The 16,395-nt window shown below is 33.9% G+C and overlaps 1 protein-coding gene across 2 annotated transcripts; it reads right to left on the bottom strand.

Moving 5' to 3' along the window:
• Positions 1-5,514: 5,514 nt before the first annotated feature.
• Positions 5,515-9,100, bottom strand: LOC110377973 (uncharacterized). Of its 2 annotated transcripts, none has more exons than XM_021337038.3 (2): positions 6,165-9,100; positions 5,515-5,665 (listed from the first exon to the last, which is right to left on the bottom strand). In XM_021337038.3, exons 1-2 carry the CDS (start codon positions 8,928-8,930, stop codon positions 5,561-5,563), a joined length of 2,871 nt encoding a protein of 956 aa, XP_021192713.3. In that variant the 5' UTR covers positions 8,931-9,100; the 3' UTR covers positions 5,515-5,560. The 2 variants fall into 2 exon arrangements, with proteins under 2 accessions (XP_021192713.3, XP_021192714.3); XM_021337039.3 differs by having other exon boundaries at positions 5,527-5,665; positions 6,112-9,100.
• Between the last annotated feature and the right edge of the window lie 7,295 nt (positions 9,101-16,395).

Genomic DNA, 16,395 nt, shown 5'->3' with positions numbered 1-16,395 from the left:
AAAATACATACTTTTAAATTAGAAATCTTATCTACATTGGTAGTTGGCAGTTTGTTTATTACTCATTAAAAAGCTAAAAAATAATGCTGGAAAAATATCAGAGTTGTGAAAGATGGGATGACGATCGAAAGATGCATTAACCAAATTCTGTCGCAATGTGTAAACAGCATTAAAGATTTTAAGTATGTCTAGTTTTCGTCAAAAATCTGTTCACAGGTTCTTTCATTTACTTATCGCCCATTTTATTTCACATTTTTCACATCCCTTTCGACATCAGTACTTAGGTAGCGGTAGAAAATACTTAGCTTCAAAATACCTAAGTATGCTTTACTCTATGCATTCAACCCCCCGGACCTACCTACTAGTATCGACAAATGCTTCAATACTTAAGTTTTTCTAACGACTGCAGTAGGTACAATTAATAGGTAAGTTGAAAATGAATGAATACTGTAAATTAAGTATTTTGACTTGTCAAGATTTTAGCGGTCAATCTAATAAAAATAAACTACCAAACATTAACTAGGTATACCTACTATTCTAGGAAGGCTGCTATATAACCATAATTTATTCAATTAAAGAAAAAAGAACTCAGTTTCTGAACTACCTAGATTTTTAAATGCGATTAGACCATGATGACACTATCAAGTCTAGACGGATCAAACTATTTTTAATTTACTTTTTATTCATGAAACTAAAATAGAGAAGAGAAAAAATAAATATGGCTATCGACATCGAGAAATCTAAAGTTATTTTAATTCAATAAAACTAAGTTCTGTCTGAGTAATAAAAAGTTTTTTATCGAATAAAGATGTCTGATTCTTGAGAAATACGAAGTGTTGAATTATATTTATTTAGATATATCTAAACGTAAGAATATGCTCGCATGTTAATAAGTTTAATATCCATATGTAATTTTATCAATTACTTAGTTTTAAATCGGTAAACAAATTATTTAATTAATTGGGAATCTGGATAGTGAGAATAGATAGGTTAATGCAAAATAACCTATCTATTCTCACTATCCAGATTCCATGTGTCCATTTCGACCGCGCGGCCACCTCATAATTTTTGATGAAACTTTGCCAGGAATTAGTAGTAATTTGTTACTTTTCACTCCTCTTTTCCTGAATTTGTTACAAAAAAAACCAAGACGCTATGACAAAGAACAGTTGGCCGCTAGTACCGCCACTTGCCGTAGTCATCGCCCGTGATTACTCAGAAACTATACAATGTAGATAGACGAATGATACATCAAAAGAAAGGTCTTAATTTGTATAATTTGTTACAAAAATAAAAAAGGTCAAAAGGTAGATAAACAAAAATTTATGCAATGATAAGTTTTCAGGTTATAAGAAGGAAAGTATATCACCGTAGGTATCAAATTAATAGAGGCTAATGTGTATAGAAAATTAGTCTTTAATTTGTTACAGCGAAAAAAGACAAAAAAATACTAGAAAGTAGGTTCAATAATATGTTAGAGTCGATTTTAGTTGGCCGCGCGGACGGCAATATGCCTAAAATACAATTTCGTTTTTCTCGTTATTAAAAGTAGGTTTAAGCTTAATTAGAGTACTAATCGATGGGTAACGTAACCTAGTTTGAATAAATATAGCGAATTTAACTGCAGCATTCATATTTTAGGAGATATTTACAAAAACACAGTGGTATGAAACTGTATGAGAGTAGGGTGTCCATGCATTTTTACATATTCGAAATTTTCGTTATTCACGTCTTATTTTTTTAGGGAGAGTGCATACTTTATAAAAATCAAAGTCACAAATAAATTAAAATTTCTTTATTTACAATCAACAGAAAGGCAAACAAATCAAGTAATAAAAGACAACCAGTCCTTACGAACAGTTTATTTCTTTATACAAGTCATCATAAAATTGAAAAAAAAATAAACTTACCGCAGTCGATTTGGATCCCTCTGCAATACACTTTTTGGTGGTGAGTTCCAACATACCTATACACTTCAAAATTCAGCACAGGAATGATATTATTTGCAACAAAAAAATATCGTTTTTTAAACAGCTTGCGACAAATATTTTTAACAATAGATTGAAAACAAAAGAGATTATTTTTCTGCAATCGTTCCCATCATAAAACACCTGCGGAAAGTCAATGAAACTAATTTTTTATCAGTAAATGGGTGCTTTAAAGAATTAAGAACAATGGACATCAATATGACCGCAAAACGAACCGCATATTTGTTCAGAATACAAAATTAACAACATGCCTTTGTACTAATGTAATCATGGTACTCTACTAGTATGCACTCTCCCTAAAAAAATAAGACGTGAATAACGAAAATTTCGAATATGTAAAAATGCATGGACACCCTACTCTCATACAGTTTCATACCACTGTGTTTTTGTAAATATCTCCTAAAATATGAATGCTGCAGTTAAATTCGCTATATTTATTCAAACTAGGTTACGTTACCCATCGATTAGTACTCTAATTAAGCTTAAACCTACTTTTAATAACGAGAAAAACGAAATTGTATTTTAGGCATATTGCCGTCCGCGCGGCCAACTAAAATCGACTCTAACATATTATTGAACCTACTTTCTAGTATTTTTTTGTCTTTTTTCGCTGTAACAAATTAAAGACTAATTTTCTATACACATTAGCCTCTATTAATTTGATACCTACGGTGATATACTTTCCTTCTTATAACCTGAAAACTTATCATTGCATAAATTTTTGTTTATCTACCTTTTGACCTTTTTTATTTTTGTAACAAATTATACAAATTAAGACCTTTCTTTTGATGTATCATTCGTCTATCTACATTGTATAGTTTCTGAGTAATCACGGGCGATGACTACGGCAAGTGGCGGTACTAGCGGCCAACTGTTCTTTGTCATAGCGTCTTGGTTTTTTTTGTAACAAATTCAGGAAAAGAGGAGTGAAAAGTAACAAATTACTACTAATTCCTGGCAAAGTTTCATCAAAAATTATGAGGTGGCCGCGCGGTCGAAATGGACACGATTCCATGCATGAAAGATTATATTTTCCAAAAAGAATAATTTATATAATTTGAATATTTTATTTACCCCTGCTAACAAAACCTAGAATAGAGAATATTAGTAGAAATCTTTACATAAACTAGCCCATAGACAAAAACAAATTCCCCGTCTCGTAAAAAGGTTCTTAACAAAAAAAGTCTAAACCAAATAGTTTATACCTTTACTGCATGTTATCTTTACCCAAGAATTCACTTTTTCGAACAATCCCGTTTACGTTTACCGTGAAAGGTGGGTAAAAAGTATTTTTTTTTCATAATTTTACCGTTTTTTCCTATACATTGTTCTGTTAGTTATTGGTTTTCATCACGAAATGTATTTGAAGAATGTATGCGTACAATTATGTGTGAACGAGTATTGGTCAGGCTATGTTTCGTCATTACGAAGTATTTTTTCTTCGAAGAAATTACCTGTTAATTAAATGCTCGTCCGCCCACTGATGATTTTGTGGTGATTAGGTGATTATTTTTTACTTAATCATTCGTAGTTAAGACTAGGAATGCTACTAAATATGTCGTGGTACCAGAAATTTTTGAATTAGAAGAACATAAATGTATACCTAACTGTTACATATTTCATTAGTAAATTAATAGTAGAGTTCGATGACAATTCCTATTTTTCTTGGTGGAAAATGCTGCTTACTTCTAGTCTTTGTTAGAAAGTCAAAAGTGAAGAACTAATCACTTAAACATTTCTTAGTATTAGCCATGAGTCGGAATACCATACTATATTATAATAGCACGTCAGTAAGTTACTGGTATATTTATTTCCATATTATTTTGTAAGAAAACCACTTTAAAAATACTGCTACATTTAAAATGTTGTTAAAAATACTTGCCCACTTAAAAACCAGTAAAAATCCCCATAAAATCCTATACATATGTCTAAATTCCAAAGCGACTTTACTATCTAAATCGTGGTAATATCTTCGGATCAACATTAACTATTGTGTAGTTTCATTATCACTTCTACGGGACCCTAAATATACATGGTGACCAAAACTGGTCGGGTTCAACGGTCTCTACTCATTAGTTTTTGATCACACCCTCATAAACAACATAACATCATATGTCCCATGTAAACTACACACCATTTTCAACTTTATGCCGTCGAAAGAAAGGAGAATTTACAATGGCGTGCTTTCTGAAGATTTTTTTACCACTCCGTACACAACTGGTTTTCTACTTTTGGACGTTCGAAATGATAAAATTCCTCTTTTGAGCACCTATAGATTAGAAAATTCTCAACTATAAGTCAGAAATGTTTATAGGGCCGGCTCGGGGCCGGTTTTTTTTAGATAATTTCGTATGAATGTTAAAATAGTTAGTGTTTTAGTATTCTCATATCGTAAATGTTCGTGAAAGAATGTCGGCTCGCTTCCATTTGCATTGAATTGATTTCAAATTAAATATTCTACAGTGAAAACAATTGAGTTTGGCAATTTACGATACTCTTTTGTTTGTTAATCATCGCGTTTAGAGAAACGTTTTGCGGTGAGTCACGGCGTAACTGACAAATGGCTGTTAGAATATCAAATAAGATAGTTTTTGTAACATGTTTTTAACGTCTGGGTTGATAAAATATTCTTTACACATGAAATAGGCAGAATAATGCTTCATTTTGACACTATAGTATTATAGTTTTTTTTTATTATTTATCTCCAAAAGGTTTTCCATTTAATTTCCTATCTGTGTTAAGTCTTCGACTACCAACTTGCTCCATAGCGCTTCATGATGATTGCCCATACTTTTTATATGAATAGGAATTAATAAAATCCGCTGTATATGATTGTATACTACCGAATAGCTTAAGGAAGTGGCACAAAACAATAATATATTCGTCTAATCATCGGAATGCATGCATTACCTACGATGCATGACAAACAATCATGAGATGGACTGAGGAAAATATAAAGGATTATGCGCTATACAATATTTTAAACCTAGTGGTTAAAGCGAAAAGTTTAAAATACGAGAGTGCGGGTTCGAGTCTAGATCAGGCAAGAACCAATGAAACTTTTCAAACTACATGTTCCTAGGTAAACTGGCATGATGAGTATAAAATCATATGTAGGTAATTTAAATGTTACAAATATAAAGTTAGTCGATTTGCTAGATAGGTACTAACGGCTGTTCACAATACTCTATCTATCTGTTGATTTGCTTACTAGAGTTAGGAATTTGATATTACTCGTATGGGGCTAATATCATCAATTATGACTCTAGTAAACTACACATAGAACATGGTTAAAGACTGCACTACTGTCCCCGCGGTGACAGTCACGCTCCCATGTCCCAGAAGAACCTTTCTTTCAACCAGATAAACCGAAGCCTATTTCCTTTTTTTCAAATTTTATTTAAATCGGTTCAGCGGTTAAGCGCAACAAACAAACATAGTGACTTTCGCAATTGGAATACTGGTAAAGATTGGTTTTGCTATTACATTAGGTACCTACAAATGACCGACCAAAAATAAAACAACAACAGACCGACTAATCATTTATTGGCACTTCAATCCGACACTGTTAGTCACTTGTAAGAACGTTTCAAATGCATCATTCTCAAAAATTTGTTCTCGTAGTAAACTGGCACCTTCGATACTTTCCGTACACCGCCTTCCAAAGTTGCCGGGGCCTAGGGAACAGGGTTCAATGATTAAGTGCCGCCCACTCGCAATGCACGCAAGTGTACGTACTCCGCGTAGGAACTGTGTTGGCGTGACAGTATTGTGCACGGAACAAAGTCAGCTTGTTACTCAAATGTACATTCTGATGGGACCGATTTAATTATTCGACACAATGACTCGTTTAGATTGTAAGGCTACGAATGATAGAAAGTTAACTAAGTCATGAAATTCCGTAATTTAAGAGAGAATGACTTTAATAACATAGAACGAATACTCAATAACATCTACGACTAGAGGCGATGGCATAAAAAATTCAAACTTTGGTACAACATAGCGTGTGTACAACACTCGTATGTAATCAGTAAAACACTATATTTGTCTAGCAATTTAGCTGAGTTAGCACCAACACGCTACAAGTTAAAGTAATCACGCTAATGTACAGATAAAATTGAACCTTGTCTCCTAAACTATAGAACACTGATTCGGGTATTGCGAACGAACAGAAACCATTTCTTTGGCTGACTTCCTGCAGCAGGCGGGGATCATCTCGCACATGGGCTGGTGCACACAGTCGGGGATGGCGTCGCAGGGTATGCAGCCATCGCACGCGCGCGCCAGGCACCGCGGGATCATGATGCACGGCGGCTCGTGTCTGCATACCATCTTAGTCTTTGGCCGCACTTGAGTACCCGCCTCCTCCTTAGCTGTCAAAACTATGTAGTTCCTCGTACAAATAGGCACTTCAGCGCATTTAGGCTTATGCGGACAAGATGTGACGGCTCGGTTGCGAGCCTTTAGTTCCATCAAACACAGAGGTACCTTCTCACACATTGGTACATGCACACAAGAGTTCTGTAGCTTCGGATCATATTTAGGCTTGCGACAAGTTCTAACGACTTCACAAGGTGGATAGTGGTTGCATATACTTTGTACAAGTTTCTCTTTTTTCACTTTAGCTGGTTTTAATTCTATGATTGGTTCTGATTCCTTATTGCTATTATCCTCGGCAGGCGATTCAATGTATTGACAACTTTCATTGGCAGCCATGTGTGGTTTCTGTGTTTCAGTGTGTGACACCCAGTACTGACAACTTTCGTTAGCAGTGACAGGTTGCTTCTCAGCCTCAAAAGCAGACAGTTTATAGCGTTGACTGCTCTGATTTTTTGGGGTTGCAAATGGCGAAGGCCGGTACTGACAAATGTCATTTGTTTTGGTCTCAAATGGCTGCACACTGTATTGACCACTCTGATTTGTCATCATCTGCTGTTTCGGGATCTCAAATGGTGACACTCGGTAGGGCAATTTGTCATTTGTCGGAATCTGATCTTGTGGTGAGTTATATGATGGCATCCGATACTGACAACTATCATTTGCCATTTTTTGCTGTTTCGGGATCTCAAAAGTTGAGACTCGATACTGGCAACTCTCGTTGGTAGACATGTTCTGTTTCCGTACATTGCTTTCAAGTAGATATTGACAACTTTCGTCTGTAACCATCATTTGTTCTCTTAATTTTTCTGGAATTTGATACTGACAACTCTCGTTTAGCTTATCGTTCTCAAAGACATTTTCCTTCGAAGGAGGGAGATACTGGCAACTTTCATCCACAATTTGTCCTTGCTGCTTATCTATTGTTGGTAAACAATATTGAGCGCTTTTTTGCCTCTTGGAGACTTGCCCTTGCAGGAAACCAGACTTGATGCTGTTACCATTTGTAGCTACTGGGTACATATTCATAGTCGCTTCTTCTTTAGGAGGCGGCAGATTGAGACACCCGTTGATCAAAACGCACGGGGGGTTGTGAATGCATAGTATTTCACCTCTATACTTCTGTGTTAAGTTACCGGTAATTTCATCGTGTGGGACCTGGCAGGGTCGTGGTATATCAGCCATAGTCATAGAGCCTGTAGACTTTGGTACAACTGCAGCTGGAGGCGGCGCCGTACCGTTTGAATACTTTTTTGAATAACACTTACATGTTACTTTCACTTCTTCCTGTTTTTTGTTTGGTGGGGGAGCGGGTAGAGGTGCGGGTAGAGGAACAGTCACCGGTAAAATAGGAGATGGTGTAGTCTGAGTTTCATTAACAATTGCAGGAGGTCTTGCATGAAAAGAGGCACAACAGGAGCATGAATCTTGCTTGTATGGGGTCTGGCTTTGATAGGCTTGTGGAGGAGCACTCGCATATTGCGGGTTGTTATTTTTTTCACAAGTGGGTGCACAGCAATGGGTGACGATGGTAGTATTTGTATTTAAATCATTACATCTGCACGGCTTCCCCAGATTACCTTGGTATTTCATATTAATTTTATTGAAGAGATAGTCCCAAAAACCTGAGCATGTGCCCGGTAGATCACTACTACAATCAGAAGGTAATGGGGAACACCTTTTATAGGTCCCTTGATACTGACAAGGAGTTGTATATATATCATATGGAGAGTTTGAAAGTGATATCGAAGGGTACTGCTGCTGTATGTTACATTTTGGGTCTGATCCCTCATAACCTGGGGAATAATCATTGAGGAAAGTTTTGTTACGCTTAGACTTTTTTGTTTTAATGAATCTTCGAGTTCTGTCGTCCTCCGTGGATGATGTCAAACTGTTACTCATGTTAGAGTTGTCGTATCGGAAGGTTTCGCGAGGCGATAACGGTTCTCGGTCAATTTTTGTGTGTTGAAGCGCAGTCGGCCTGGAATGAATGTTTCCTTCAAAGGCATAAACAGGTTGGACGGCGTAGCATGGCTGTCTTATATTAGATTTCCTTATTTTGTGTTCACGGTTGACGCTGGCCTGACAACCGTTATCTATGTTTACGTTTTCAGCTTGGTTTTCCTTTATAATTGACATTTGTTTAACATTATTACTCGGTCGTCGGAACATGCTTGATAGACATGGCATTACTTTGTGTCGTATCAACGAGCGTTTAGACTTTATTGTTACTATTTGGTCCCCGCTGTCTAGAGTTTTATATTTTTTGTTTTTGTAGGATTTTCGTACTTTAATTTCGCCTACTGTTTCTTCGTATTGATTCAAAGAGGTTTCTTGTCTTTCCCACATTTCTGTAGAGGTGTCTTCCGACAGTACATAATCATTACTATTGCATCTCTGTAAGTGGTGATTTCGCTTTGGGTATTGTTTCTTCATATGGAATTTATGTTTACCCTTTTTGCCTGTGACAACAGGGCTCTGTATGCCTTCGAAATCGGAACTGTCTGAATGTAGCTCTAAGTTAGAATCGTAGGTCAGTAAGACATTGCTCGATACATTGCTCATTGTTTTTTTTCTTCATCACTTGCCAAGGCACTGACATTGCGAACCACTGTCTGTGCCTATGTTTAGGCAATGTTAATACTATGTACAGTCACATTTTTTTATAAATAATAATAATTTAAAATTTTATCAGTATTTGTCGAATTGAAGTCTTTTTATAGAACTTGTCATTATTATTTTTCTGTAGGTGTCTGTCATAAAGATTTTTGACTAAACTTCTTTTGACGAAAGAGGTTGATCACAGATGTTACATACTAAAACCTGAATAGCAATTATTATTCAGGTTTTTTGAAGAGGTCAGAACAAGACATCGTCAGACCTACATTCTACCCTATCAACAAAAAACAGCCAGATTTTAATCACATCACAGCAACACGGTACAAAACGTTCTCAAAAGGATTCCTGGCATTATTTCTACGGTAAAAAAGCGGGTATTTTTTGTAGGGACCAGGCCACAGGGGCTAAAACAAAGAGCACGATGTTGTATGGTATTAAATGGCGTATTAACGGAGGCGATACGTCATAGTTCATAGTTACGTTGCATGAACGGCTTGTTGTATAGTACGGGGAGCGTTTTGATACTTGTTAGAAGAGTAGGTATTTCTTAAGTATAAGTGGAAGAAGTACATTTAAAGAAAACTGAGTCAATTTAATATGAATCTGGGTAACAAAGATATTAATGAAAATGTAAAAAAAAATGTGTTATAATTTGATGTGTCGTAACTGTTTTAAGATATTTTATTTAAGTAATTTAAAAATATAAATAGTAAATTTATAAGGACAGTAACACATTTATCATTGCATTATACCGAATATGTTTATCTCAATTAGTAGATAGCGTAGGTACTTGATTGTATTTGATGAATAGAGGCAAAACATTGCCACAACAAAAATAGAGACCATTTATTCTTGTCCAGGATAATGACTGCATTACTGCATTATCAAATATTTTCCATCCATTGAAATATAAAAACAATATACATAACACACCTCATTATTACCATAAAAAGCTCAGAAAAAAACAATAATTCAATATATTCAATCAACAACCAAGATTGTTCATTCGCACTATCTGACGTCACTCTATGAAATAAAAATAGAGGAACTGAATAAAAAAATATATGGAGTTGAATGCCAGAGTTCGTATGTACGGTCAGCACTAAAAGTAGCTGAACAAATAAAAAATTTCTAACGTGTCTAACAAAGTAACCAGTCATATTTTTTAAACAACACAAACGCCAAAAAATTCTTAAGAACGTATTTTTTAAATCAAGTAGACCAATACTCTTGTAAGTGATCGACGAAACGGTGTTTAGCAGTTTTGAACATTTAAATTTGTTCAGGTAGTTTTTTATTCTGATGGTACCTTTATAATGAATCGAAAGGGTTAGCTTGGTTGCTAAGGTTGGTATAATAGGGGTGCGGCCCTACGTAATCATAGGTGATCTAGCGAGCGGCTGCCTCATTGTTTAATAGGCGATAGCAACCGGTTGCGGCAACCAAATTTGAATAAAATTGCTTTTGATGCCAGTTTGGGTGGAATTTTTGTATGGTATGAGAATTGGTTGTCTCTTGTAAGTTTCGTTCATAGTTTTTTGCTATTTTCAAAGTGTTAATAGAAACGCGACTTCTGGTCTAATACTTTATAATATATCAGTAACATTAGGAATTTCTTGATTCAGAAATGAATAGGTTGACTTATTAGCAAACGAATTTTGATTGATTTTAGCAATTTTGATTGAGAATGATTTCATTCGATTTTTAAGTTACTGTTAAACAGATTGGCCATGTCTTTTTTATACTAAGTATAAGAGTTTCTAAGTTAACTTTATATATAATATAGCTTGGTAAAGTTATTTACTATTCTTAAAGAATGATAATTAAATTATCTAAGGTACAACAAATGCACTAGATTCCCGAACACTACATTCAACAGTCGAGTAAATATTACTCAAAAATATTGAAGCAACCGTCGCACAACTATCGCTCGTTTCTTTTATTATAGTTTTCTTTTTGTTTTTCGGGACTAAATTAAAAATGTAACGGCTATTAAGTTTAGGGCAGTGAGATGAAACAATTATAATAACCCTCTGTATTGTGAGTTGCTTTGTTTTCAATCAAACTGAACAATACTCAGTACAAGAGAATAATAGAATTTATAATTTGTCCGTGAAATGGTTTTTGAAGTAAGACCGTGTAATATTAGACTTATTAGGTGGTTGATTATTTAAAAATAAAAGATTCATTCTGAGTGGAAGAAAAAATATTTGGTGCTGTTTTTTTTTGTAGATCAAGGCAAACTGAGACCTAGAAAAGCTTTGTTATACTCGACAAAATTACTCAAAATATACAGAAAAAATTATAAAATCACGGGATTTTTATCTGTCACTTTTTCCCAGTGACAGACTTTTTTCCCGGGCAAGCGCATCACTATTCGTCACTAACCCTTCACAACGTATAATAAGTTACAAACAAGTAAAACACGTGTTTATAAAAACAACATGTTATTATGACTAAACTACGCCAGATTTCGTACAATTTCAATTTGTTTTTATCATTCGCTCCCCCGCAACGAACTCCGTTGTTCCACCAAATAAATATTCTGACAGTCTATGGTTTTCTTTAAAAAACTTCCAGTATGTTAGATTTTGAATTTTAGTTATGAAGAAATAAGGTTGTTTTTATATGTTGTGTTACTGAGCTCAATTTTTTGACGTTTGCCGTTGTTTTTTTTTTAAGAACTTTGCCACTTTTCGATAGTATTAATTGATAGCAAATAGGTGGAATATCTAAGTACTAAAACTCTTTTTAGAGTATTATTTTAATATCTTAGAATGAATGTGTAAGGCCGGCTGTAAACGGACGGAGGATTTGCTCAAATTCAAATAATTTATTATTTATTTTAATTATAATAAAATACTTTACTCAGAATCAGAATTCAGAAAGACATTCTGGCAGAATACACAGGTATAATGCTAGTTAAGAAAGAGTTTAACAAAAACTCGCTCTTATTTTTTTGAAAATACTATTAATTCACAAAATGTCTCGAAACTAAAGATGTTTCTTCGTAAATTATGAAGCCATCATGTCACATGGCCGTATGTTGTCAGTAAAAAGGTTAATGTCTTCAATAAATTCATTTTATGAGCCTATCTGCTCTCAAAACGTTGTCGCTAACTTAGTAGGCATACAGGCATTTAATATAAAGAATTAAGCTAATATATTCATAGGCTATTAGTCAAGACACACCTCCGAAATGAAGTTGTCTTAATAACCTATTTGACGCCAAACTACCAACGATCAATCACCTAATATAAACTAGTTAAAAAAATTACGCCATTTTAAAACAGAAATTATAATAGCAAAATTATTCCGCATCTCAAATTACAATTTTAAAAATTGAAAAAAAAAAGAATATTTGAATACGCTTACTTCAAGATACGTTCGAAATTCAACCGATGGCACGTCAATCTTGAATTTAATTTGATTGGTTGAATCCCCACGAGTATAGCCGAGGATCCCCGAAACGGGGGAAATCATGGAAAATAAAAATTTTATTGCATCATACGTGTGTACCAATCTAAGTTGAGCTATGGGACCCTAGTGTTTGTATGGGGGTTGTATGTGGTTATTTGTGATGGTGGGGTCAGGTTATGTTGGTGGGTCGTGTAGGGGATGTGTGGGGTAACCAATCGTGAGTCGATGTTGCGATTGATTGGCAAAGGGCGATTTGGCAAAGCTCACCCCATGTGGGGGCGCCGCGATGTTTTTCGCCACATGTGGGAGGTACCGCAAGTTGTGTGTAGGTAAATATTATTATTGCATGTTAACTTGTTACAGCTTAGTTAGAATCGTGATGGATAAAAATTGTGACAGTGACAGTTTTTTTTCTGTAAACAACGACGAATTTAATAATGGTTGCTAGGTAGATATGCTTTAAAATATATCTACCTAGTTAAAAAACACCAGTCCATTTCTGTAGGTATTCATCTCTAAATGTAGTAAAAAAAATACGAAAATGACTCGGCAACAATCTAAAAATATTTTCTTGAATAGAAATTATCATAACAAGCCTATTTAGTTGAAAAAATATTAATAACTCATAAGATTAAATTAATTGTAACGTTTTAAATGTAGAAACTGTTATTGCTGTCTATTATTAGTGTTATTTTAATATTTTAACTATTAAACGAATCAGTGCGCCTTATTTAGTAAGCAGATTACCATAGATTTGTAAGTTAGATGTTCAAAGTTTTGTTTTTGTATTAATTAATTATTTTATTGCTGGCCTTTGTTGGTGCCGAGGTAAAAATGGAAAAAAACTTGACTAAAATTGTAATTGCGAAAGGTACGTCTGTAGTTTAAGATTCATCCATTGGTTTACGATTAGAGAGTGGTCATTATTTGTATGAAGCTAGTGTCAAAATGCATCAAAAATCGAAAAAGAATGGATTGATCAGTTATTAAAATCCGCAATTGGTGGAAGTTTTGAATCAATCTGGATTTTTGGTATAGTGACAGCCTAAACCTTGCCTTACCTAACTTAAAAAAAAACATATATGTCATTTGTCATAAGAACTTCAATTAATTCACCATAAAGACTTCTGCCAAAATGATCTATAAAAACATACATACTTAGCATACACTCCCACAAAGCCACTAAAAGAAACAATATTGTAAAATAAAATTAAAAAAAGAAAATCTTAACCCTAAACTAGCTGACCGATAAAAATGGAGTCGTAAATATAAATTTAATGTATTCACGGCAATAAAATAAGGGCATACCATTGACAAACGCCATGAGATCACAGCATTCACCATGACGCTACCGTTACGCTATAAAACCTTATTTGACCATAAAACGTAGAAAACCTATTAGGTTTTCGATTGTGATTTCCTATAAACACCTGTTTTATTGGATTTTTATTGTATCCGCTGGGTTAGAAAGTTTAATGTCTGTCAAACTATTATTTTTGGGGGTAAAGATTGTCATTAAGAACAGAGAATTATGAAAAAAAAAAACATTTACCAATTTTTTAAAAATCATTTAACCTATTGGAAACTTATATTAAATATATATATTTAGATATAATACCAAAACATAGGAATAAAATTTATGTAGGTTCAGTAAAAATATGGACCGCATTTCCTTTATTATTATAATTTTGTCTTTTTAAAATTATCTCTTTGTAATCCGCTCACTTCTTCAAGATTCTCGTGGGACCAAAATTCAAGAAGCCCAAAAATTTTACATTTGAAAAAAAAAAAACGCAAATACACTGTCGATTAAATTTATTGTGTCAACCGCTACCTGAATTTATCTGTTGGAAAAATTTGCATAACCCTTTAAGGTAACAAGTAGTTTGTAATACGTAGAATGTCGAGGTGCATTCCAAGAATGTGTTGTGGATAAAATTGAATTTTAAATTTAAATGTGTATGCTGTATATTTGCATAAATATACCAGTAATCAATCGGTTCTCGATTCAGAACTTGTATTGTGTTACATTTCTCACGTTAGTACTGGCGTGGCGTATGCTAATTGTGTGACTGTGAAGATATTTTGAATTTAGAATTACAATTTCCCGCAAAGTGTTGAGAAGACATATTGATTTTAATTTATTTTTATTTATACTAAGTTTTTACATAGACGGGATAAATAAATAATAATGCCAATTAATAATTTAATTATTATACTTAAATTGCTAAGTTATGTCAAACATATACAAAGAAAATCAATTCAAAGAACATTAACAAACCAGAATGATAATTATTATTTTTAATTTCAATCTCAACTCCATTGACCATAGACAAACGCGTTTGACATTAAAAAACCCACACAAAGACAAGTTTTGTTTCTATAAATAATTATTTATAGCCGTGCTAAAATAAATTCGTTATTTTTATAACTGGTATACAATTAATAAATCATATCAGCCATATTTAAAAGGCACTGGCATTAATGGACAAAAAATATTGAATTCCATTCGTCTAAATCACAGTGTTGTCAGTTAGAAATACCGTTTTAACTGGCAATAATTACTTCCTATCTTTTGATTGAATATTTTGAGAAAATTCATGGCTGCTCGTGGATAGATCTATTATAGGGTCGATCCGTGGATAGGAGTTCTCCTGTATTCTGAAAGTCTCATCTTTGGCAGTTGTAAAATAAGTAGAGTAAGGGTAAAGGTAGGAAGATGATTACTCTCTCAGTAATTTGAAAAGTATATTTTTTCTGGAATCATAGACAGGTGAGCTAGTTATTTTAGTGGAACAAAAAATATTGGAACATGCGTAGCCATGTGGCATTTTTGCTTGATCATCATGAGAAGTTTATTAATAAAGTATTCATAAATAATAATTTTATGATTTCTTGGGCATAATTAAGTATAGTGAGATTTTTTAAGTTTCTTATTGGATTCCAGTTGTCAGGTTAATAATAAAAAAAAAAATAGTTTAGTGAAAGACACCTCGAGGAAAAAAAGTGCATTTTTCAAGCAAGAGTAACACAACCAAAAAAGATTTCACCCAATTATTTCATTGCTTAACGTAAAGAAATAATATTTTTTGTAAATTACACATTGTCTAACAACACAGAATCTCTACCCGCCATTTTTTTTTAACCCTATGGCACAAACCAGGACTATAGAGGTCTGAAATCAGCAACCCGTATTGAGCAAGCGTGGTGATTAACGCTCAATCCTTCTCCGTGTGAGAGGAGGCCTGTTCCCAGCAGTTGGACAATAAAAAGGCAAATAATGATGATGACAATTTTAACAAACGAGTTCAAATTATTTTCACAAAGAAAGGTTTTTAAATAAGCCTACATTCAAAGTATAAGCTTTCCAATAACAATAAATTGTTTTAAAAAAAATATGCTGGTTCGTATAAATAAATTGAATGTTCTAAACATGAGGTTTCTTCTTCGGTTGTTGTAAATCTCGTCAAGGTATAGGGACAGGTCATAATGGTAGCGATTCTTACCAGTCGAGTTTAACGTTTTTCTTTTAGAAAATTCAGTAAAGTAACTTAAGTGTAGTACCTATAATAAGTACCTATACTCTATCCACGGAAGCAAGAGCTAAAAGGTAAACAAAGAATGACACTTGTTCAAAATGGCGGTATAACCTGACCGATGACAAAATCACAGATACTGCGAACATTTTACACAAAAATGTGACGTTTTGTCATCGGTCGGGTTATATAGATATAATTGCAAAATTGCACTTCTGTCTTCTTCCATGTTCTAATAAGAATATGCGAAACATTTGTTTGTCTGTTTATTTGTACCCTAAAGACCCCGAAACTACAGAACCGATTATAAAACTTCTTACACTGTTAGAAAGCCACACTCTTTCCGAGTTCCGAGTAACATATTTGTTTTTTTCGACATCCATCTTCTTCTTACTTAAGTTAAGTCTAAACTAAAGTATTACAAGTACTTTATACTCGGTCACTATAGCTTAGGT

This window comes from Helicoverpa armigera, chromosome 11, assembly GCF_030705265.1.
Source record: "Helicoverpa armigera isolate CAAS_96S chromosome 11, ASM3070526v1, whole genome shotgun sequence".
Taxonomy (NCBI): Eukaryota; Metazoa; Arthropoda; class Insecta; order Lepidoptera; family Noctuidae; genus Helicoverpa; species Helicoverpa armigera.
This window is presented reverse-complemented; position numbering and strand designations above follow the sequence as displayed.

Bases quoted from the DNA above. Each gene is read 5' to 3' on its own strand.
- LOC110377973 (XM_021337038.3), bottom strand. From the start codon at position 8,930: ATGAGCAATGTATCGAGCAATGTCTTACTGACCTACGATTCTAACTTA. The intron at 5,666-6,164 runs GTTTCTGTTCGT...CCTGTTCCCTAG, and splicing joins GGAAGTCAGCCAAAGAAATG to GCCCCGGCAACTTTGGAAGG.